Source organism: Balaenoptera borealis (genome assembly GCF_965194805.1).
Source record: "Balaenoptera borealis genome assembly, chromosome: 10".
In the NCBI taxonomy this organism is placed as follows: domain Eukaryota; kingdom Metazoa; phylum Chordata; class Mammalia; order Artiodactyla; family Balaenopteridae; genus Balaenoptera; species Balaenoptera borealis.
Window position 1 is genome coordinate 8,212,047 of NC_138874.1, and position 25,865 is coordinate 8,237,911.

General features: G+C 36.7%; 1 protein-coding gene across 6 annotated transcripts in view; it reads right to left on the reverse strand.

The window, feature by feature from the left end:
- Positions 1–25,865, reverse strand: part of RYR2 (ryanodine receptor 2) — a 777,004-nt gene that overhangs the window by 79,900 nt on the left and 671,239 nt on the right. For 4 of the 6 annotated variants that reach the window (XM_082407541.1, XM_082407542.1, XM_082407543.1 and 1 more), the window contains 6 exons: positions 24,379–24,491; positions 21,164–21,260; positions 19,441–19,544; positions 17,838–17,889; positions 8,554–8,607; positions 7,270–7,293 (listed from right to left, as the gene is read on the reverse strand). In XM_082407541.1, coding sequence (XP_082263667.1) covers positions 7,270–7,293; positions 8,554–8,607; positions 17,838–17,889; positions 19,441–19,544; positions 21,164–21,260; positions 24,379–24,491 — 444 coding nt within the window. Of the gene's footprint in view, positions 1–7,269; positions 7,294–8,553; positions 8,608–17,837; positions 17,890–19,440; positions 19,545–21,163; positions 21,261–24,378; positions 24,566–25,865 lie in introns of all 6 variants that reach the window. The other 2 variants (XM_082407544.1, XM_082407540.1) reach the window with 2 other exon arrangements.

A 25,865-nucleotide genomic window follows, 5' to 3' on the forward strand; every position in this document is an offset into this window, starting at 1 on the left:
GGCAGCTTTGCTTTATATGTAGCACATGCTAACAGCTAAAAGGTTTGCCTTCATGTTTAAACCTCTTCCTGTGAAGTCAAAAACAAAACGAAAACAAAACCACGCAGACACACAAAACTATATTGTCATTACAACAGAGTTTCAGAAAAACTGAAAGAAGACCCTTTCGTCTGCTCTTCAGGTGCTATTTCAAATTAGTGAGCAACATTTGATTCTTCCTTTTAGACCCAACAATCTTTGACTTTCCTCCCGTTGCCAGAGCTATTTCTGGAACTTTTACTTCCTAGCTTAACCAACTCCCTTCGTGAAAGAGCTTTCCAGTAAAACTGATAAGAAATTACTGTCTTAAGGAACTGCACTATTATTTTCATCAACTAAAGAGGCAAGGGAGTTAAAAAGAATGATTCTTCTATTGACTCAATACAGCATATAAAGATAGTCATCAGGAAATCCAAAGAAGATGGAAGATGGCAGCATGCCATATATTCTTGAGGAAAAACAAATACAGAAACCCTTCGCCATTTGTGCTCCAGAAGTAGGGAGACCAGCTCAAAGATCTGCCAGAACAACCTGCACGATAGATTCTAAGGTCCCAGTATCCTCTTCAGTAACTGAAATCACTCATGATGGATAGACCTCAGGAGGACCAAGAAACACAGGATATCAAATTGCCTTCTTTACAAAGTAAACTCCCTGAGCAAAGATCATGCTAATTTTCCTTATATAACATCTAAATTTCAAGAATAATATTTCGGGGGAGATGATAAGAAACATTTGAAGAAAAAATATCGAGCAAAAAAACACACTCTGATCTAGAAGCAGGAAAATCATATTTCATAAAGAGGGATCAGGTCGACCACTCTTGAATTTCTTTGTTGGAAGCTCTCTCTTGAAGAACATCTTTAATGTTATTTCTTTTTGTACTTTGTTGTCCCCTTTGAAAACTGCTTCTGGGTATATAATTTAATCTTTCATTGGAAATTTTATCACGACATAAAAAAGTAAAACTTTAAAAGTGAAACTAGAAAGTTTCAGGCAATAAAATGATGGATTATGTGGAAAGAAAAAAATTCTTTCATTTCAAATTTACTGCAGATTAGCTTTTCTAAGCAAATTGGAGATAGATCTTTTGAAAGTATCTTATTCAGGGAAATAGCACCTAGAAAGTACTTTTTAAAGGACTTTTTTTTTTTTTTTTAAAACATCTTTATTGAAGTATAATTGCCTTACAATGGTGTGTTAGCTTCTGCTTTATAACAAAGTTAATCAGTTATACATATACAATATGTTCCCTTTTAAAAGTAGGGTTCCTTGTCCTGCCGCACTCCAAATTCCGCTTAATTGCTGAAGGGTCTTAAATATAACACTATACCTTCAACCTGTAGTTTAGTCTTTAAATTATTCCAAGGTTACAAAGGGAAAAATGCTTCAGGAATTGTTGTTTCTCCCAAACAAGAAGATTGTCTCAGTATTTTATTGATATAGCAAACTTCTACATTTATATGATTTTATGTAGACTCCTGGAAACCTTGGAATCACTAGTCCTGACAACCTGCAGCAAATTAGCAAGACTCTGTGGCATGGGTTTCTGGATTAATCACATTCTTGGAAGGCTCTACTTTGTGTCCCTAAATGCTTTTCATCCCTCGACACTTTTTTTCTTCATCTAACTGTATTATGTATGATTGTGTGATATTTTAAATACCAAATGAGGAAAAGGTAGAGACACATATACATGTACAGAAGCTAGACATTATTTTCTATAAATCATTTTTATTGTGACATGCCTATACTAAAAAAGCATGCAGTTTATTTTCTTTTTCACCCCTTCACAAAAGATCAGAAGAAAAGTAACGAAAATTTGCAAGCTTCTGATCAGTATTTATGCACTTAGAAGAGTTATGAAATTGCCCTGAAAAATGAACTTACTCAAAAACAGCAAATCAGACAGTTTTAAAGGTGGATATTACCCCTGAGAACATCCAGTTCAAAGCTTTCAGTCCAAAGATGAAAAGGCTGAGGTACAGGGTAATTAAATGCGACCTGCTGAAGGTCACCTGGTTAGCACCCAGATGGGAACTCAGGTCTCCTGCCTTGGGAGGTTCTGTGCTCATTATGCTAAAAGATTTCCTCTCATTGGGCTTCTCTGACTTGATTTTAGTAAGGAAGTGAAATTGATTAAATGTAATGATAATAGCAAATACTTACAGAGTTTGTTACGTGATAGGCAATGTTCTGAGTGGATTATATACATTAACTAGTTTAATCCTCATCACAATCCTATGCAATAGAGACCTTAATTAGTCCCATTTTATAGATAGGATAATTGAGGCTTAAGATCATACAGCCATATGGTGGAGCTGGGATTCAAACACAGGTGGTCTATTCGAGTGTCTCTGCTCTTAATGATTCTGCTGTATCCCATTTCCTGTAAATAATGTGGCCAAGCATAAGCTTCAACTGGGATTATTTTTTTTAATTTTTATTTTATATTGGAGTATAGTTGATTAACAATGTTGTGTTAGTTTCAGGTGTACAGCAAAGTGATTCAGTTATACACATACATGTATCTATTCTTTTACAAATTCTTTTCCCGTTTAGGTTATTACAGATTATTGAGCAGAGCTCCCTGTGCTATACAGTACGTCCTTGTTGGTTATCTATTTTAAATATAGCAGTGTGTATATGTCAATCTCAACTGGGATTATTTTTAAAAACAATAGCACATGAAGTCAAATTATTGTGCATGTCAAAAATGCACAATTATATGTTTAAATATGTGTTGTCTACATACTCACATTCTATTTAGGCCTGCACATTCATATGCATAAATTACCATACACTATATAGAGGACTGTTCTTTTTGGGAACTTTCCTTGTATCAGGACCAGTACTCCAGGCCACACTGAACCCCCTTCTCTCCAAGTCTTAGCGACTTGCCTTGCTTCTGAAGTACAGTGGCCCTAGAAGTGGCTTGCACCATTACTGTGCTTATGAAAGCTGGCTCTTATCACCACTACCATTGTCTAAGGAAACCACATGCTGATGGAAATGGAGAGACTGCAGTGCCTGGACACTCGGCAGGCTGGACCCAAGCTGGCTCTGGCTTCCCCAGCGGTCACCCCTGCAGGAAGTATGAAGAAATTAACACCCTGTGACCAATAAGATAGGAGGTGGGACGAAACCAGCAGATAAAGTGCTCCTTGTTCCTATAGCCTCTCCAGGGGCATCCGACACAATCTAGCAACTAGCTGTATGGCTGGTTAGTTGTGGTTAGCTGGTCAGCTCAAGAATGCATTACTGTGTTCTCTCTGCTTCCCTGTATCAGTTCTCGTTTTCCCTCACTCTTACTCCCCTGAGATTGTAACACCTCCAACCCCAGTAAAGTGTTAGCAAATAACCTCTTTGCTCTGTTTTCTAGGGAACATGCTCTAAGACAGGAGGGTGTTACTGCAGATCAACAATTTCAGTATATAAAAATGCAGTTGGCAGATTGCAGCAATAAGCATGAGTATTGGAGAACACTGGCCATGAAAATTCCTTCCCCCTCTCCCCTCTGTGATTCAACAGTATGACAAGCAACTCAACACTCTAGGGTCCATATTTTGACACCATAGAGCTTCCACAGTAGAAACTAAAGAAGTGTAAATTTTCTTGATAAAAGAGAGAATTGTTTCAATGTTTTATATCCATAGCTTTATCTTCAATTTTTTAATATTTAATGGTTCTCTTTGGTTAAGATTCAGGAAGCCCTGCTAATCTAAATTGCTGTGTTCCTATGAACACAAGTAAATAAGCCCATTCAAAGATCAAATTATATAGCTACTGGAGAGGGAACATCTTATATAGCCAATTCATTCTTGTAGAATTACCAAAAAATTGAATTCTATTCAAATTTAGATCATTGGAGGGGCCAGACAAAAGTGATTTTATCACTGTGTAGAGCTATATAACATCAATCCTTAAGACATTTTAGACCTAAGTGGATTCTTTCACACCTAATGGTACATACTTTGGAATATGAGCTGGGTATTGGCCTGAGTACTTAGTGAGTATGATGTCATTTTAGTTATGCCTGAGGCCCATCTGGGAGACAATATAGGTAGTCTCCTAAGTTTTTATGACAGAGTATCAACTCTGTCACAGGCATATTTGGCATTTAAGACACAAGAAGTTCTCTTTCATCAATAGGACAGAATGATAGCACCTCAGGGGCTCACCAGAGAACTCATCTGTGAATTAGAAACTGGGCATTTGCCAAAGGATGATGCAACTTGCTTAATACTTGAGAAAGATGGTCTAGAAGGCGAGTTAATGGTCCATTCCTCTAGATTTACTTAAGCTTCACTGTCATTAATTTAGGTTTTTCCATAAGTAATAAATCTACATTAAAGTACTTAATTCAATGAAAGCATTTGTGTGGAATATTATCATTGAACGTTGCACCCTCAGATTTGAAAGCATGGCAGTAAGAGAAGCAACCATCAGAAGCATGTTGCTGTATGTTTTGCAAAATCGTCATTTTAAAATGTGGTCTACTGTGGTACCGAAGTTCTTTCTTGTTCTACATGAGGAAAACCCATCGTGCTCAGGAAAGTCATTCGACTTGAAATATTACTCTTTGTTATTATTATTATTTGTTTTGGCTTATGAAAAGTTCAAAGCCGAATAAAGCAATCCACTGTAGTAATTAACATTTTGGGTAATTGCTAAAACGTTTCTTCCCTTTCAATTAATATTGGCCTCTTTATAATATTTAACTGTCCTTTTTCATAGTTTTAATATTGAAGTAGTCTCAAGTCTAAAAAGGATTATATATAATTACTAACTAAATATGCAATTAAATTTTCAAATAAGTAGTTGAAGGTAAATATACATATAAATAGATGAATCTGGGAATTAAATTATCAACTTAAGTCAGGCAAGTTTTAACAGGATCATATCAGTAAAACATACATGTGATGGAAGAAGAAAAGAGCTGGTAAATACTAGGCATTTTAGCCTCCACTCCCTGTTTTCCATGTTTTTTGAGCTTTATTTACGTTACTCCTCATGGAAATTTTCTTTATAATGCTACCTTTTTATATCTACTTCTTTCTTCTTCTCAATATTCTTATAGATAATTTAAGTGGAAAGTACAGCAAATATTAATAAGCCAGTTATAGGGATAAAATTCAATTAGCACACTACGTTATTCCCAAATTTATTTAACATAATTTGTTTTAAGAATTACTGAAACTGCCAAGAGACCTTTCAAATTCATTATAACTTAGATGAAAAATTCCGCTATTTAGACTATACTAAATAATGTTAAACAACCAGACATCTCAATGTAAAAAGTCTGGTCCATTACTAAATTTATAAAGAGAAAGCAATAATCCAGTTGTCTAGTCAAGTTTTTCAGTGGTGTTGCCGTCATCACAGGGCCAACCTCAGACAAAACCCTCTTTGCAGGTGATTGGTTCTCTGTCAGCTCTAAAAACACGGCCTCGTTCTTCAGCTTGGGAAGAGTTCATATTGTTTACTCACAGAGTGTGTATTTTGCAAATAGACTGTTCCACAGATTAGGCATAAATGATGAGTTATAGTATAGACATCACACGGAGAGTCAGTCAAACATTGGTTAAGAAGTGAAAAGTCCCAAATCTCACCTATTGTGAGTATGTGGCACCACTGGCAACTCTAAAATCCTGTCTCATTCTGGGACAGTCACACCTGGTGGTCTCTACCTCCTTTTTTGGGGGATTAATTACCAGGCTTCACCATTATGTGAACTTCTCTCCCACCATCCTAAATCCAAGGCACGTAGCCCATTCTCCCAGGCGGGGCGCCATTCGTCTCCTGATTCCTTGTTCTCAGTATGACCTGAAACCTACACTGTACAGGCTAAGATTCCACTATTAGTTACTCCCAGACTTCTTTTCTGAATAGGGAACCTTTGTAATGTCACCAAATGTGATCCTATTTACCAAATTTTATTTGCTTTTAGATCTCCCTGAAACTGCACTCCTCTTTCAAAGTAAAATGGTTTTCTTAACAAGCAATACTTTCTCATCCTGGCCTTCCTTACCCTCCCCCATTCCGTCTAAATCAATACTCTTGGGCATGAATTTCAGTGCTATCGTGAAACAAATCTTGGTGGATGTTAGAAGTCGCTTTATGTTTTCAACCCTCAACAAGTCACAGGAATTCTATCTGAGATCATTAGTGATAAAACTATAAAAATCCAGCAAATTAGGATCATGCCCATTATACCTACTGATTTAAACCCATAATCTATAAATAAGTGTTATGCCTATTATATGCCATTAAATTATATCCATCTGATTAGAGCTAAACCTGATAACATCTGCATGAACTCAAAGTTTAAAATATGAGAACAATATAGTCCTCCAAATAGTGAGTTAAAAACATTATAATTTGTTCCTTCTAAGTAGATTCTTTATGACATTCTAAATTCATCTTAACAGAAAATATTTCACTTTTTAAAATAGAAGGCAAAAAAGAACACTTTACACTTACAAACAGAAAAGTTTTCTCTCTTTTCTTTAACTAAAGTCATTATAGGTATTTTTTTCCTGGGATGTTTATGATCGATTTTCCGACTAAATAGTCTCATGAAAATAAAATGTAAGCTTAACAGGGTTCATATGAAAGGAGAATTTTTGTGATTTTAGACCAAAATGTTTTCTCTTAGCAAATTTTCCAGGTACTTAGCTCTTCAGAAGATTCAGAGACAGAAAGAGTCATCTAGTTCTTCCCTATAAGGAAATGCTAAATTTACACTGAAATCATGGAATAGCCTCTCCAATTACCAGCTGAAGGTATTACTAGCACAATGGAAAAGAAGATTATTTCCAATCCCACCAGCAATGCCATATATCACATCTCTTTTCTAGTAATAAGACTGGTATAAAAACCCTCAAGAGGGATGAGGCATGAAACATTGCACTGAAAAGTCACCAGCTAGAATTTCATCACCGAAAGGGTGGACTCTTTCATCTCAGCAGAGTCCACAGCTCAAAGTCAACACAGAGGATAAAATTTCAAATTATGAGGCATTTAAATTGCAAGAAGAATAAAACCTGTGTCAAGGAAGGGCTACTGAAGAGACAAACTGCATTGGAGCTACAAACTTGGTAGAAAGATTGCAAGACTTTTTTTTTTTTTTTTTACAAAAGAATCCAAGATGTTGGGTCTAACAAAGGTAAATGTCACAAGAAACTGAAACTCAGACCCAGACAAATACACACATATATATAGTTTTACCTTGCTGCGCTGGGATCCTGTGACCTTAAGGAAGGACGAGGACAAGAAGCAAAATAGCAATAAACAATTGCTCGGAAGACAACCGACAGACCATAAACGGTGTGCACTTCAGAAAAATAGTATTATCTGCTGCTCACAGCTCATTCTACTTTAGCTCGGTTTCTTATCAATGAAGATGGATTTGAGACTAGAAATACACATACATCAGAAAAGATTATAGTGTCATCCAGGAAATTAATCTTAAGGCATTTCTCTCAGCCAGCAATAGTCATGGGTCATTCTCAAATTAAGTTTGGGGTTTTTTTTTACACAATGACTTCAATGCAATGCTGCAGAGATGCTCACATCCCATTGTTCCTGAAAGGGGCACTTACTCAATATCTACTCCTCACCTACACTTTTTTTGTGCGTCCACTTTAATTAAAGACTTACAGCTGGCTACTAATATATTTCCAGACTTCTAGCTCAAAGCAGACATGTCAATTCATAGCAGCAAAAAAAAAAAAAGGTCTAATCCATTTCCTTCCATTTAATTTCTTTTGGAAAATTGCAAAAAAAAAAAAAAAAAAAAACCAATAAATAAGGAGAGGGTAGTTAGCAACAGCTGGTCTTTCTTATAAGAAGCAAAAGTACAGCCTAAGCAAAGGGGGAAAATAATATTTACTTTCCCTTTGGCTAATGAATATTGAGCAGTATTTCGAATTATACGGAAATGTAAAATCTGAGAAGGTTTGAGGAAATAATCATAAAATAGAACACAGCCCTAGGAATATATGCAATCCTGCCTCATGCAAGCAAACTGCATTGTGTGCCACCATCTACATATGTACAGGGAATGAGTGACCTAATTGGGCAGAAGTCAAAAAAGGCTAAATCTTTAAGACTTCTTTGATTCAGAAAACAAACATCAAACCAAGGGTTTAATTAGAAACTTGATGTCATGTTGCTCTTCCATAAATATTTTTCTGCCACGTCTGTTGGAAATTTCAGATCACATCATTGACTGAGATGAGAACAATTTAAAGCAACCTCATCTCTGAGGGCTCTCAGGAACACTCATTCTGAACATATGGGTTTTATTGGATTCTTTAACTAGTCTATGTTCCTTGGTCTTAACTTCAGCAAATGTTAGGACTCAGATTTGTCCATCCAGCTTCTGACATGCAGTTCCTCGACACAATAAGCTGCAATAAGCCATGAAGCAAGAAACATAAATGTCAGTTAGAAGCTATGAAACAATGTTTCAACGTAGACAAAAAACAACTATAGAAAGATTCATCTTACTTCAAAACTCTTCACTTCCTCTTCCCCATCATCGTCTTCCTCGTCATGACAACTCTGATATATGTAAAAAAAAATTTTGAAAAGGTCAACAGGATAAGAATATGTTGAGGCAGAAAACATAAAAGAATTTAGCACAGAACACTGAATCATTTGTGTTAGTTTATCATCAATATTGTTTAAATATATACATTATATATAATAAGCTTAGATGACATGATCAATGCATCTGTGGCCTAAAAGAAAACTATTATTAAAATTTAATATTAAAATTAAAATATTAAAATTAAAATACTAAATTACCAATTTTATATATATCATGGAGATAATTATGAGGTCTGTATCATACTACACATACTACTTATTCATGCATTTTCCTTGTTCAAATCAAGTTTCAGGTGTTAAAAACAAGGATCATTGTTTTCTCCTTTTTTATGCTTCCATTACAATGTGTTAATACAGATACATTTAATAACTATGAATTAAAATTAAAAGAAAGCAGCGTCCATTACTTAAAGTGAATCTTGTCATCTTTTTTTTGTTGTTGTTAAGTTCATTTTTTACTGTATTTGGTCTAAAGGAGGAAAGTAAAATTCCAACTGCTACCAAGATTATTCTTTCATAGAAAAATGATAAAACAGACAATTTCATTATTTTGAGTTATTTTCCCAGAAATGGTAAAGGAGCTGTGCATGTATTCTTATCTAATTCCCACAGATGAAAATTTTGCTTGCTAAGGAAGCAGAGCTGTTTGGTGGTTAGGAACATGGCCTGAGGATACAGAGTGCCTGGTTCAAATCCTGATGCGGCCATTTATGAGCTGTTTAGTCTAGGGCAAGTTCCTTTACCTCTCTGGGTCTCCGCTTCCTCATATTTAAAATGGAAATAATAAAAAAAGTAACCAGGTTCCTGAGAGGATCACATGAATTAATATATGGAAATTGTTTGTCACTTAGGAACAAGTACCTGAAAAACAATAAGCTTTTAATAAATCTCAATTGCTATTATTATCATGGTTTGGTACTAGGAGTATCGTGTTGACCAAAGGAAGCAGGTCATCAGCCAATACCTATGCTAGGAAGAACCTAAAGCTCTTCCAAGTTAGATTACTGCAACCCTTCTAAGGATTTTTTTATGGTTGGTAAACACTCAGTGTATCCATGAAGCTCATGGAAGAAGTGGTTAAATATAACTTACAAATCAGAAAAATACTTTTAACTCAATGATTCACAATACTTTGAGTACAGACGTGAAGGAGAAATGGGAGCCAGGGTACAAAATGTGATCCTTCCACCAGACTCAATGATAAATGCTAAAAGGTTTGTTACATTCTTTCATTCATTCAACAAACATGTAATGAGCATCGCCCTTTCCATTTCATGAGAATGTGGACATGGTTTGCAAAGGAGAAAATAAGGGGACACAGACCTGTGACAATTTCACTACATGGAAAAGTTGCTGAATAGTATGTTTCACCACAAAATCCAAGATGTTAATTATTCATTCAGAGTGCAGGAACTTTTTGCCTATATGCTAATGTCACCTTGACTCCCGTGTCAACAGTTAATCAGGATTTTGAAAATAAATACGCATGAGAAGTTTAGCAAAACATATCTGGAAGGCAAATCTGTAACCCTCCATAAATATTGTACGTATAACGTTGAATGCAGAGGAATTTTGGCTGAGCTGCTCCTTTACCTACATAATGCTTCCTTCACATGCATTATAAATGAGGAGTGAAACATAGGAATTTTATCAAGTAACAAGCATGATCACTATCTAATCAAATTAGAATACTAATACAAAATGTCTCTTAAGAATATAAAGTTACACATTTTCTGAAACACATCATCTCCTATATAAATTTCATTACCTTCAGAAATACTGGGGAGGAACAAGGTTTGAGTTGAAGAATACATTTAGAAAAGTTGGTATTTTGAGTTATAATGATATGCTTTTAAGCTATAAAATTCATATGATATGTTTGCTTTTATGTAAAGGAATTTAGAGCTCTAGCTGACAGATATAGATATATATATACACACATTTTTTTGGCCACGTGGCATGTGGAATCTTAGTTCCCTGACCACGGATCAAACCCGTGCCCCCTGCAGTGGAAGTGCAGAGTCTTAACCACCGGACTGCCAGGGAAGTCTCTGACAGATATTTTTTACAAATAATTATTTTGAAACAAAATACCTTAAACTGTTTTTTAAAAATTTCCTAAGAAAATTTAGTGAGATTCTCTTCTAATAAAGTTAAAATTTTGATTTTAAAAAAACCTATTAAACCTGAATCTATTTGGAGACCTATCTGACAAAATTCAATAAACCCATAAACCACTTTAAACTTGTCCTGATTGCCATGGGGCATGCTGGGACCACAAGAAAACTATAAGCGGATGTCTAGCACTTTTTTTTTTTTAACATCTTTATTGGAGTATAATTGCTTTACAATGGTGTATTAGTTTCTGCTTTATAACAAAGTGAATCAGTTATACATATACATATGTTCCCATATCTCTTCCCTCTTGCGTCTCCCTCCCTCCCACCCTCCCTATCCCACCCCTCTAGGTGGTCACAAACCACCGAGCTGATCTCCCTGTGCTATGCGGCTGCTTCCCACTAGCTATCTATTTTACATTTGGTAGTGTAGCACTTTTTAATGTACTGAACAGAAACAGAGGGATTTACAGGCATAGGACACAACGTTTTTCAATAGCAAACTGCATCCACGCAATATGTATGATCATGCTAAGTAAACAGTAGGTTCCATTAGATGGTCCTGCAACACAGGACTTAACTTTCTGGATCAAAATGATCAATTCTAGGCAAGGAAGAGTGATATCGTACTCCAGGAAGGAAAAAAGTGAATAAAACCCATTCATAAAGGGGCAGAAGCATGAAATAGAGAATTTAGAAGAAAGAAATTAGAGAAGACCAAAACAGAGGATACTTCAGACATTCAGATATCTGGATCAAAACTCAAAACTGGCAATGAGAATTCATAAAGCAGTAAATGGGGCACTTCACCTCGCCACTATCCACTGGAAATTTCATTCTGCAAAACAAGTGTATGTCATACATTCTTCAGTTGTCTTTCTGACTGCATCACTCCTCAGAAGACAGAGGAAGCAAAAAGAAACTTTCAGGATGGATTTAAAACTAAGTTTTGGGTGAGACAGAAAAGAGAAATCTCATAAGAAAGTGATCCTGGCATTTTATAATTTTAACCAGCAAAGAACGAAACACTAGGTATAACTTAATGTGTACCTTTCAATAAGTTATAGGAGAAAGAAGAGGAAACGTTTTCCTTAGCCAGAAACTCAAAAGAGTGAAAACACTATTGAGTGTTTAATTTATGACAGTATCATTCTAGATACTTCCATATGGTTATCTTATTTAAATTGGTAAAACCATTCCCTTAGAACAGAACAGCTTCAGACAGTCCAGAAGGGATGATGAGTAATACAGAGATATTCTGAGAATCAAGCATGAGTGACCACGATGAGGACAAAAGGAAGGGGCAACAGCAAACCAACGTGGATGCACTGGAAATTCTCTAAGATGTTCAAAAGAGGAGATAAATATGACGTAAGGAAGGGGTTGGAAAGATAAGCAGGAAAAAAATGAACCTAAGGTTTAAAATAAAGTGTGGCTCGAAAAATACGAAGATGTAAAATGATTTTTTAACATACAGCCAAACACAAAGCAAGGAGAACAAGGAACAGAAAGTACATGATTTACAGCAGAAACTGTAATAATAATAATAGAGAGAAAAGGCAGCACTACTCATCAGCCGTTTGCTTCAGACTTAACCGCCAAAGAGAAGTGATTTTTAAATATGAAAGTTACCTAGGCAAGAGAAATGAACATTAAGACCCCAATGAAATGCTATATTACACCCACCTGGTTGACAAAAGTTAATAAAACATAAAATATCAAACACTGGAGAAGATGTGGATCATCAGAATCTCTCTTAAACATTGCAGGGAGGAATGTAATTTAATGCAATGACTTTGGAAAACAGTTTGGCATCTTCTCCTTAAGTTGAACATTCATATATCCTATGACCCTTGACTTCTGGACATGACTAAGAATAGGCATTTCAAGCCCTTTTTTCACATCAGCAAAAACATAGATTCAACACAAAAGGCTACCAACAAAATAGTAAATGGATAAGCTATGGTGTAGTTGCACAATGGAATATAATAATCAAATCAAATGATCTCCAGCACACACAAAAGTATAGATGAATCTTAGAAAACAATAATAAGTAAAACAAGTACCAGAAGATTACATATAGCATACTGCCCTTTTAAAAGTTAAAACAACTAAAATCTCAAAAATATGTAATTATATATGTAACACACATGTATATATGTAATATATGTATTAATAAATTCATATAACTAATGAACACTATATAAAAGGAAAGCAAGGTTATCCTGAACATGGGCTACAGGAGGATGATTTCCTTGTGTGGGGAGGCAGGGTATGGGTTAATGGAGAGGACTGTATGATTACAGGTAGGGTTATTATCAAGATCTTAGCTTTTCTTGTGAGTGGTGAGTTTATGAGCAGTTACTACATTATTAGAAACTCCTAAGTAACTACTTTGAATAAAAGGAGCCAATAATGTAATGGACCAATCATGAGGGTGTATCATGAATCCAGAGTTCTGATTAACCCAATTCTGGGCTCCTATGGTTAAAAAAACAATGAAAACTGAAAACAAAAACCAACTAATATGTAAATGTTGCCTTCAAAAAGTCCTGCAAATGGAGAAGGAAGACATAAGTCTCTTGAACAGAGTTCAAGTGTCAAGATTCAAGGCAAAAATAATCATATGTGAATGTAAAATGACCACTGGTAAACTCTGAGAAACCATGAAGGCCAAGAGGAAGTTTTAGACTCCTGGGATGCTGACTGTCAAAGTGAAGAAAGGCAGCCTCCAAAAACTACTTACTAAAAAGTTTGGTATCAATCATCAAAACTAGCAACTTAGATAAACACAGGGAAAGCACACTTACGGGTTTGTGGTTAACATAAATGGAAAGAAATATTTAACACTGGATGAGAGAAATGAACTTTAAAAGTATTTTGGCCTTGGGACTTCCCTGGTGGCGCAGTGGTTAAGAATCCACCTGCCAGTTCAGGGGACATGGGTTTGATCCCTGGTCCGGGAAGATCCCACATGCCGTGGAGCAACTAAGCCCATGCGCCACAACTACTGAGCCCGCGCTCTAGAGCCCAGGAGCCACAACAACCGAGGCCGTGTGCCACAATTACTGAAGCCCACGCGCCTAGAGCACGAGCTCCACAACAAGAGAAGCCACCACAATGAGAAGCCCGCGCACCGCAACGAAGAGTAGCCCCCACTCGCCACAACTAGAGAGAAAGCCTGTGCACAGCAACGAAGACCCAACAAAGCCAAAAAAAAATTAAATAAATAAATTAATTTATTTATTAAAAAAAAATTTTTGGCCTTGGATAATAGTCTAACTTTAATTAGAGAAATGATGACTTACACTTAACTAAAGAGTATATCAACTGCCAAAATACAGGTATGTGAGGTAAACCTCAAAAGAAATTCATAAATGACATGGAATTTAGGTGAATATGCAAGCTCTACATGTGACAAAACTGTAACCTGGCTGCCAAAAAACCAGTGAATTCTTACAATTTATTGTAAATATATAGAATTCCAAGGCAGAATAAGCGAGGATAAAGTCCCAACGTGCACTACACAGCTGAACTCACAGCCAGCACACTGTGTTCAAGTAATTTCTGGGGGGGCACATCTTGATAAATGATTGAGAGAAGAATGAACTGAGTAATGAAAGCTTAGCATTCCTGGGATACATTAAACAATAAAAGGAACAAGGTTATTTAATTATGAAGGGAAAATCTTGAGAAAAAGCATCATCAAATATGTGATCACTTATCAAAAGAGATTAGATTTAACTTCAGGATACAACCAGGACAAATGCAGAGGCTGATTCTGCTCCAGGCACAAGGAAGAACTTGAACCATCAGGAATCTCCTACTCTCAAAACAGGAGCTTCTCCCTTTTGAGCCCACTTGCTCACTGCTTCTTCAACTGCGAGGACAACAGTCCACGGACTCCTTTACAATCTCCTTACTTATCAGCTCCTTCTTTCCTCATTTCCTTATTTATCCTAGTTAGAATCCAAGATCCAATGCCTCAGCCACTGTCATAGCGATATACAAAACCCCTGTGATCCCCTGTCCTTCGACAACAGTCTGGCAAAAAATCCTTATCCTTGACAAATCTAACCTCCTGCCTTCTCTGAACCTGCATTTGGTTCTGGGAACTGCTAGAGGAAAGCCACACAACCAGAAGACTGGTACTGTCCAGATTCATAAAAAACGACATCAATCAGGCTTTCCACACTGCCTGTGAATTCTATTTTAGTTTCCAGTCAATACTCAGTCCCAATTTCCTCAGAAGGAAATATCCTTCCTCTTTAATCTTTTAACCTAGTGTTTTTTTAATATTTATTTTATTGAAGTATAGTTGATTTAAAATGTTGTGTTACTTTCTGGTGTACAGCAAAGTGATTCAGGTATACACACATATAACAGTTCGCATCTTCTAATCCATCCCCTCCCACCCCCTTGGCAACCACAAGTCTGTTGTCTATGTTTGTTTTGTAGATAAGTTTTTGTGTCATATTTTAGATTCCACATATAAGCAATACCATATGGTATTTCTCTCTTTCTGACTTACTTCACTTAGTACGATAATTTCTAGGTCCATCCATGTTGCTACAAATGGCCTTATTTCATTCATTTTTATGGCTGAGTAGTTTTCCATTGCATATATATAGAATTCATATTCTTTTTTTTTAAATAAATTTATTTATTTATTTATTTTTGGCTGTGTTGGGTCTTCGTTTCTGTGCGAGGGCTTTCTCTAGCTGCGGCGAGCGGGAGCCACTCTTCATTGCGGTGCGCGGGCCTCTCACTTTCGCGGCCTCTCTTGTTGCGGAGCACAGGCTCCACACGCGCAGGCTCAGTAGTTGTGGCTCACGGGCCCAGTTGCTCCGCGGCATGTGGGATCTTCCCAGGCCAGGGCTCGAACCCGTGTCCCCTGCATTGGCAGGCAGATTCTCAACCACTGTGTCACCAGGGAAGCCCAGAATTCATATTCTTTAACCATTTATCTGTCGACAGATATTTAGGTTGTTTTCATGTTTTTTAAACTGTGGATTTCAACCCATTAACTGGACATGAAATCTATTTAGTGAATCATGATCTCAAACAACTTTTTTATTTAAATAGAAAATATCAGACTGTACTGCTCATAGTACAAGTATAATTTCATGATGATTTTCTTTCAAGGTATCTGTTTTTGTTTCTATAAATACACTTGGGAAATGTATTTCTGACCGTGGGTTACGGTTTAAAAGAAAGCTGGAAAGCCATGACTTTTCTCTTATGCTCTGTAACCTGTCCTGCTGCCCTGCTCCCACCTACTCAAAGCCTCACTCCACAAATTATTCCCTTGTCTATTCTTTTGGGTCCTTCCCACCAGAACAGAAGCATGTTCAAATCTATTTTAAAAAAGTAAAAGAAAAATAAAAAAAGGCAAACAGGCAAAAATAATCCCCCTTCAACCTCACAATTCTATATAGATATTTATCACCCTCTACCTTTCTCCTCTTTCTCCGCCTTCTCTGTAAAGAGATGTCTATGCCGCATCTACTCACACATGAATCTCTACTCACTTCCCCACAACACACACTTGGACCACCAGCGCTCCATCTCACAATTCTCTGCAACTGTTCTCTCCATGGTCACATGATGTCCATGTAATAAATCCTGGAGTATTTTCAATCCTTACCTTGTTCAATCCCTCAGCAGAATAAGATTTTGTTGACCACACACTCCAACAGTTACTATATATGCTCACACTTAAGATTCTCTCCTATTTTTTTTTGGGGGGGGGCGGGGGAGCTCCTTTTTTTCTAAACATCTCTTAAGCATCCGTGTCTTTAGAGGCTTGGTCCTAGCCTCCTGTTCTTCTCATGCTTCCTTCTCTGCCTGGGCAAAATCATCTACGACTATGGCTTCAGTTACCTTCTAATGCTGACAATTCCCAAAACTGTAATTTTATTTTATTTTTAAAATTTTTAAAATAAATTTATTTATTTTATTTTTGGCTGCGTTGGGTCTTTGTTGCTGTGTGCAGGCTTTCTCTAGGTGCGGCGAGCGGGGGCTACTCTTCATTGTGGTGCGTGGGCTTCTCATTGTGGTGGCTTCTCTTTCTGTGGAGCTCGGGCTCTAGGCAGGCGGGCTTCAGTAGTTGCGGCATGCGGGCTCGGTAGTTGTAGCTCGCGGGGCTAGAGCACAGGCTCAGTAGTTGTGGTGCATGGGCTTAGTTGCTCCACGGCATGTGGGATCTTCCTGGACCAGGGATCGAACCCATGTCCCCTGCACTGGCAGGCGGATTCTTAGCCACTGTGCCACCAGGGAAATCCCCCCAAAGCTGTAAATTTAAGCCTTCTGTGAGATATGGAATGTCAGACGTGGCTATCTTATTGCATGTTGGACATCTCCACTTAGCTGTCTCACAGGTATTTTTAACTAACATGTCCAAAATTTAATTTGCCATCTTTCCTCTTCACTCTAGGCCTGCAATGATTCTGGTGCTCCCCACCTTAGAATATGGTTCTGCCATCTACCCAGCTGCCCAAGTCAGAAGCCTCAGAGAAACCTGACTCCTCTTCCCCTCATTCATTCTCAGGTTATGAGATTAAACTAAATAAGCACCCAGTAAATACTAGCTATTACTATTTTTGCATGGTCAGTTCATCATTCAACAGTCAAGGACTTCCTTGAAACTCAGACTAATGCTATATAAACTACTCCCACTACTCCTAATTGTTTCTCTACCATTAAACTTGTCAGAGTTTTTTTGTAATCATTTGTTCAAATTTTGTCTCCTCCATCAGATGATAAACTCCAAGAAGGCAGGGTGTGTGTGTTACTTTCTGATTCACCACATTATCTCCAATATGATGTCGAGTGAATATTTGTTGAATGAATGAATGTTTGGAAAATTAGTGAGCTCTCCATAAATAAAATGTTAAAGGAAGAAACAATGATTACCTGTCGACAACGTTAGAACAGATATTCAGGCAACAAGTGGAAAGTTGCGATTAATGCCCTGTAGTTTTCTAAAATTTAATGATATTTTATTTTAATCTAGAAACACACAGATTCTTATATTTTGCCATTAACATCAAGACATTTATTTACCTTTGCCATAATATCTGCATAAGCCATATATAAAAAATCTTCCTCCAGTTTGCTATGAAAAACAAGAAAAAAATCAGTTTTTAAGTAGAAGGTTAGTTACATGCAAAATCACCATCACTGTATAAAATAACTTTTATTTTTCAACAAGTATGTCTTTTTAAAAAGAAACAAACACAAAACTTAGGCAAAGCAATTATTCAGAAATATTGTAGAATCAGAGAGCAAAGATCTTAGACTTCCTAAACAGTGGCCCCATCTTACCTTACGGAAGAGACCTTCAAGTCTCACAAAATAAATGATCTATTGATTTACACACAAATGTAACAACATTAATATTCTCTTAAAACTACAAAAGTTGAACCAAGCAAATTTACATGATGTCAGGGCTTTTGACAGCAGAAGTGATATTTGACATTTGTTGGAAAGACTCACCCAATGATCATGCTACTACGTAGTTTAAAAATATGATGGTCATAATGATTCTTAAAAATTAAGATAGGTTAAAATCTGTTTACTATCTTCTTTTGAAAAATTATGGAAACCACTAATTCATTGAAGAAAGGCTTCCATCAAAAAATACCTGACGTTTTGCAAAGTTATTTTAGCAGTTTTAAACTTATAGCCATCAGAAAAATCCACTTATGAGAAATACCTCATTACCTGACAATGCCAGACAGGGAGCTGCTCTATGCTTAAGGATGAGATGATTTTGTTAGTTAGGAAATAATAAGAGAAAGAGAGAGAAATCGTGAGAGAAGGATGGATCACATTAGCTAAGAGGGAGAAATGTACATTATTACGACATGCAGAGAGGTCAGATGAACTCTTTAAGACTCATGTGGATATGGACTGATAATTAAATTCTCTGCAGAGGATGAGGGAGGCCTGGGACAAAGTAGGCTTTCTCTCCCATGGCAGGGAAGCAGGTAAAGGTTTTAGAACCTCCACCATGGCTCATCTACAGAATCAGCCTATGCGGTGCCCCTGTAATGAGCAGATACTGAGCACATTTTGATTACTGGGCTTATGAGTGCATTTCTTATTTAACTCCATAGAGGTTTGCCCTTTGTGGTTTCAGTGAATTCATATGACCAAGACTGTAGGAACCAAGAGAAATGGAGAATGCCCATAAAATAGATCTCAAAGAAACCTTCCACTGACCGGATGGCTCACCCACCTCCTCAAGTTTCCTAAGACTTACTGCTGAATGGAGACAGAATCTATCCAGGAAATTTGGGGTCACCAGGGGTCTCCAAACATTTTTGGTACTGAAATTTGCTTTGGGCTCTTTTATTTTCCAAAGCCTGTTTGTAATCAACAGAAAAAGCATTTTATAAGAAGATTCAGAATCAAGTCAACCAGCTAATTACAATGTTGTTAAGAAAAATGAGAGCTAGGTAAATATTTGACAGGTAGCTATTAAAGCCTGAAGTTGTGTGAGCGTTGGTTCGTGGTGTATGCCAGACTGGTCCTATCTTTGAACACTTCTCTCTCCTCCCAAGAACAAGATGAAATTGAAACATGAACACGTGACGGACAGAACACTCAGACATGGGTTTCTATCTGTTCTTCCTATGTCTCGTGTGAACCCTCCCAACCATACCATTTCTCCGTTAAAGCCGTTCGACTAAACAGAAGGATCAGCTGGTGGAGAGGATCAACCCGCTTAGTGCCTTCATCTTCTTCCGGAGGTGCTGCTCCAGGTTTCTATACAAAAGTCAAATTGATAAAATTTCACATTTAGGTGAAATGTTCACCCAGCCCCAGGAGCACTATGAAGGCTCAGAACAACAAATAAAAAGAAAAGTCTTTCTCTTCCTATTGTGGTGCGTGAGTGTGCCTGTGTTATATGCATTGTACCTGCACGTGTATGCACGTGTGTGTGTGTGTCATATTACGGACGCAAAAGTATGCAGCTTTAAAAAAAAAAAAAGCTATTTAATAATGGGACCAAAAAGCACTATGGGCAAGGATGACTTACATCATTTAAAAATTCTGAATGCTATTCTTATAAGCAGATTCATAACTAACTGAAAAGTGTATCTGCTACATGGATTTCAGCTTTAGGGAGGGCTCAATTTACAAAGAATTGCAATAAAATGATGCTACATCACTCCAAGTATAAAAATGGAGTTCATGTAGCAAGGCAAACTGATTATCAAATGAAACATTTTTGTTGCCTACATAGACAGAGAAAGGCAAAGAATGCTGAATGAGTTAATGTCTGAACCACTTACACATTATTTTTTCTCATTTTCAGTTACTTTTAAAACTTAAAAAAAGTAATTTCATTCTATTGGATAGAACATGTACCATGAGGAAAATTATGAAGCATTTTTACTGACTGTAGAATTAATTAATCCCATTTGTTGAATGATTTAATGAATTTTATATCTCTATAAGAATTACCCATTCAGACTGATATTCTCTCTACATAAATGATGTTCTTTCTTGGATTTAAGGCTTAGTGTTGCAGGTACTGTGTAAATTTCTACAAGGTTGAATATTCTAATATTCTACAGGTTTTGATTTTAAAGACAAATGAAATTCATTTAAAATATAAGGGGGTAATCAGGGTTAAGGTTTTATGAACTGGATTAGTTTATCCTTTATGGTCCCTGATAATTTGTGAGTTATACAAAATGAAACAAAACTTTTAGACAAGAGGTCTTTAACTTGGGAATCATAAAGCCTCTAACTAGTGTGCAAAATTCTGCAGGACTGTATGCTTATAAATTTTCCTAAGGTGGTTCTTGGCCAGATTTTTAAATAGGTCCACAGCTCATAAAAAATTAAGACAATGGCTTCCCTGAGTGAAGCACTCTCAGTAAGAAAGCCTCCTTATCAGCATGGTTGGACTGAAAAATTCCACTTGCCATTTATACTATATTTACCATGACTTCCTGCTCTTCCTGTACCCAATGTATCATTCTCTGCCCTGTATATGTTTAACAACCAGCTACTTTTCATTGGCTTTTGTCAACCTTTAACTTAGTTTTGGTGAATAATTCTTTATGGTTCAGCTTTTATAGTAATATCGTGGTTCTGAGGTGTCTGAAGTTGCTTTGAGGAAGACTTTAAAAGAATAATAGAGTCAAAGTTTAGTTAAATTCTGAATTGCTGGATGCTGATGAGATCTCTTTGAAATAAGAAGAGTGAAATTTTCCCTAAACACTGCATGCAATAACAATCGAGAATAAAGTTTCCTAAGGCCCATACACTGCAATGATGTTTTCTCTTCAATGTTACAAGATAAATGGCTCACACCAATGTTATTCCACCAAGCCCAGACTTTCTTTCATCTTCTAACCCCATTAAAAATGTACCGCTAAATCTTCTATCAGTTTATCTTCAAAGTAATGTTCTTCTGTCTCAATCCAAGATTTTTCATATCCCTGAAGAAAGAGATTGACAGCCCGATGCCTAAAAGGTAAGCACAATTTCAAAGTTATTTTTAATTAAAGTGAAAAGGTATTCAGTAGCGCTTTATCACTGGATTATCTGTGCACTAAAAGAATAAAATAAAAATAAACTTCCCACTCTAAACTGAAGAGCAAGACATCACAGAGGATAGAGAAAGGTTTCTCAGATCACACACTGACATGGATTTAGTTATTTCTAAGTTTTGTAACGTTGGTCAAGTTATCCAACTTTGTCGACTTTCACTTCTCTCATTTATAAAACTAGGATAACCCCATCTACGTGTCAGCTTTGTGAGACTCAAACTGAGATAAAGAATGTAAAGCACGTTGGATAGATGCTCATTACATGGTAGCTCTTATGACATAAAGTGGCTCTGGATAAACGATGTTCTGGAATTATCCAGTGTTCCTGTTAACATTAGATACAGACCCTGAGGATTACAAAACTAAATGTATGAAGGGAACTTTATGGGAGTATATATCCAAAGATTAAATCCTAGAATACTGATGATAAGTGGTTGCCTATGAATTAAAGAAGACCAGTGAAGACTAAAACCATAAGTAAACTCATCATGAAATTGATGAGATTTATGGCTAAGGTTCCACTCTAAGAAAATCATGTCAATAAGGGAACATCATAAGAGAATACCAGACGTGTTAAAACGAGCTGGTGCCATTGTAGGATGGAAAGCTGAGCCTAACAGTATCAAAGGCAGGCTAAGGAATCATGAGACATAAAGTTAGACAGGTTTATGAAGGGCCTTGAAATCCAGGGAAAAGAACTGTCAACACAGCTGGAACGGCCAGAACTCACCATAAATTCTTGTACGAGAGAGGCTCAACCTTACTGGTACATCAGAATCCCCTGTGGAGCTTTTCAACAGTACACATGCTAAGCCCTCAGATATTCTGATTCAACAGGTTGAGGCTTGGATATTTCTCAAGCGAATCTGAGTGTGTTTCCTAAAAGCACCAGGTCTGAGAACCACTGGAATAAGGGATACAATTTTGAATATGTTACATCCGAGAGAGTGGAACGGCAGACTCCGTGACATCGTAGAAACTAGCTTGGAATCTGCTGTCATCAACATGATGTGAGTCAATAAAGGGAGTTGAAGAGGTGGCCTTGAAGGGAAGGATGGTGATGTGAAACGGTTCAAAGGAAAAGTTGAATACCGTATGCTAACACATATACATAGAATCTAAAAAAACGGCACTGATGAACCTAGGGGCAGGACAGGAATAAAGATGTAGACGTAGACAATGGACTGGAGGACACGGGGAGGGGGAAGGGTAAGCTGGGACGAAGTGAGAGAGTGGCATGGACATATGTACACTACCAAATGTAAAATAGATAGCTAGTGGGAAGCAGCCGCATAGCACAGGGAGATCAGCTCGGTGCTTTGTGTCCACCTAGAGGGGTGGGATAGGGAGGGTGGGAGGGAGGCTCAAGAGGGAGGGGACATGGGGATATATGTATACATATAGCCGATTCACTTTGTTGCACAGCAGAAACTAACACAACATTGTAAAGCAATTATAATCCAATAGAGTTGTTAAAAAAAAAGAAAAGAAAAGAAAAACTTGATGAAACTTGGAAAATGTCTGTATAGGAGGAACCAGAAAAGAAATAAGAATATGAATTCAAGGTCAATGTTCTATTTGACTAAACTGTGACACCATAATTGAGTCAGAGAATTTAGAAGCAGCACGTGGTTTGAGAAGGAACTGAAATTAGTGACTGACGAGACGGCAAGGAATTTACCGGCCTTAGTGAAAAGTAAAAGTTTTGTTTGTTTTGCTTTGTTAGTGGCGGGAGGCAGGGAGGAGTTACGTTTTTGTCTTGTTTTTTTTTTTTTAACTCCCCAACTTACGTTTTTCATTCATTCAAACACTTACTGAAAGTCAGTGCTCTAGGTGCTGAAGATATGAAATTGAACATAGCTCTAAAGGATCTCAAAGTCTGAATCAGAGAGACAAACAGCCCCAATACTATAGGAAAGTGCCCACAATGAGAGGTATTTAAAAGTGCCCTAGAAACAAATAGGAGGAAGCATTTTCAACTTGGAAGAAGTAGAAGGGCGTGGCTTAGTCAGAGATGGTCCAAAAAAGAGATGCAGCTGAGCTGAGCCTTGTTTAACAGAAATGCGGATGATGCCACTCGTATAAAGCTCAGAGTGGGAAACAGCACAGTTTCTCAGGAGAATCACAAGAAGGCTGGAATGGTACCCTGGGCTAGACTTCAATGTCACGGGTTACTTTTCTATTAACAAGTATATCTGCTGTATCTCTAGGAGAAGGTTGATGGGTCTGTCAAACGTGTTTACATTATTCCCATAAGTTAGTTCCATATCAGCTCTTTTCCCCAAAGGCTAAATAATCACAAAAATAATAAACAACCATTAACACTGCTCGTGTTACGTTCAGTTCTAAGCACTGTGTATACTTCGACCCATTAAATAACCTGAACAACTCTATGAGGCAAATTTTACTGTACAGCTGAGAAAACTATAACAAAGTCAGGTAAGAACCTTGACCAAGGTCATGCATCCATAAGCTGTGAGGTCAGGATTCAAATCAAGGCAGTCTGACCCCCGAGACTGAGTTCCTAATTACTCTATCCTGCCTCACATATGTGAGCAGATCCTCCTGAATATTTAAAAGTAATAGAAAACAAACTTATGGTTACCAAAGGGTAAAGGGTGGGGAGGGATAAATTAGGAGTGTGGGATTAACATACACACACTACTATATATAAAATAAACAACAAGACCTACTGTATAGCACAGGGAACTAACTCTATGCAATATTTTGTAATAACCTATAAAAGAATCTGAAAAAGAATAGATTTTTATATATGTATAACTGAATCACTCGAAACACCTGAAACTAACACAACTATACTTCAATAAAAAATAAACGTCATTTAATAATGATCTCTTACAGACCAATGAGAATACCCAACAAAGGAAAACAAAGTCAAGTATTACACAGAAGAGCCAACAAATCTTGTCCATCCTTCTCTTGGACTACTGTACTCGCGTTAAGGTAGATGCCTCCTATCACTTGTTAGGGGAAGAATAACTTTAATCCATTATAAACATTAAAGAAATTCTGACCTTGGCAGATTATATAAAGGAGCCATCCGAAAGCAGGCAACCACTGCCCGTTTCCTCTGCTTAGAGAGCAGTTTGTGCCACACGGCCTTTTTCGATCTCTGAGGATGTTCGACCTGAGGTAGAACGACACAAAGACACACGTATTTAACCCCCCAAAGGCCCTCAAAAATACAGCTGCATCTTTTAGCTAAGAACTTTTAGAATTTCAATTCCAAAAGTACCTCACAATTATTATGGGAAAACCCATGTCCTCCAAGTTACCCAATGCTAAATTTGAAATAGTTTCAAATGTTAAATATTTTCCTTAGTAAAAATACAATATTTTCCCAACACTGTACTTTAGAAGCTATGTCATCTTTAAAAATCAAAGAAATATAAAACTATTCTATATAAAACAATTTTGTATCCTTTTCAGAATTCGGTTATGGTGCCAAAAACATAGTTTTTGCCTATGCAAAACAACCTATTCTTATTTATTTATCCATTTCCACTAATTTTATCATAAGAGCTACAACAGTAAACATAAATAGAGGCAGTTAAAGAAAATTCTAATGAAAAGTCCACTGTTCCTTAACATAACACAGGATGGAGAGATGACAAGTCTTTGTGAACACATTAGTAGGAGTGAGTAAAAGAATTTAATTTTGCAAAAATGTTAAAATATATAATTACTTTGTTAGATAGGGACAAATGAGAATTCAAAAGTTGCAGTAAATGATGCAAGCAAGCTATGTGTTTAGCTAATGGTGTTTGGAATTTCAAGAAGAAAAAGAGATTAATTGTAAGTATTAGAGAGAAAAAAAATCCCAGCATAGAATTCTACATTAATTAGTAATTTCTAGGCAATTGAACACTGTACTTCCCGGACTGTAATATCTCCTGCGCATACATGTAGATTTCTGGAAGAAATAAAAATGTTACGTTAGCTAAAAAAGTAAAACTAAATTTATTATCCTTTGAAGTAAAGGGTCAACATATGAATGTAATAATGCCGGAAGAAAACATTAAGAATGTTTGGATTACAGTGGTTTGGAAATTTTAACAAAGCAATTTGTATAATTTGAAAGCACTTATTTCTGTGATCTACTTCCTTCTATAGGATCAATAAACACTTTATTATAATTATCCAGTTCAATTTTCTTCTTGGTTATATTAAGCAAAACAAAACATTGTTGAGACACTGCAGGTGAAAACAGAATCAAGGGTAGTATTATTCACCTAGCATATGGCATTCTGATCAACATGGGTGACAGTCAACAAACATAATTAACAAGGGAAGACCTTAAATAGTGAATTATTCTATAAATCAAGTAACTAGATGTAGTTAAGATCTGTGATCCAAAGGTGAACATCAAGATGTGTCTTGTAACTGTTTGAACACCTGGGTTTGCTGCTGTGTTAGCCTGTCTGGAGTTTGAGTATTAGAAAATTCCAAGAAGACAGCTTACTGTCCTAAGAAAAATGACCAGATGTACAGTACAAAATGT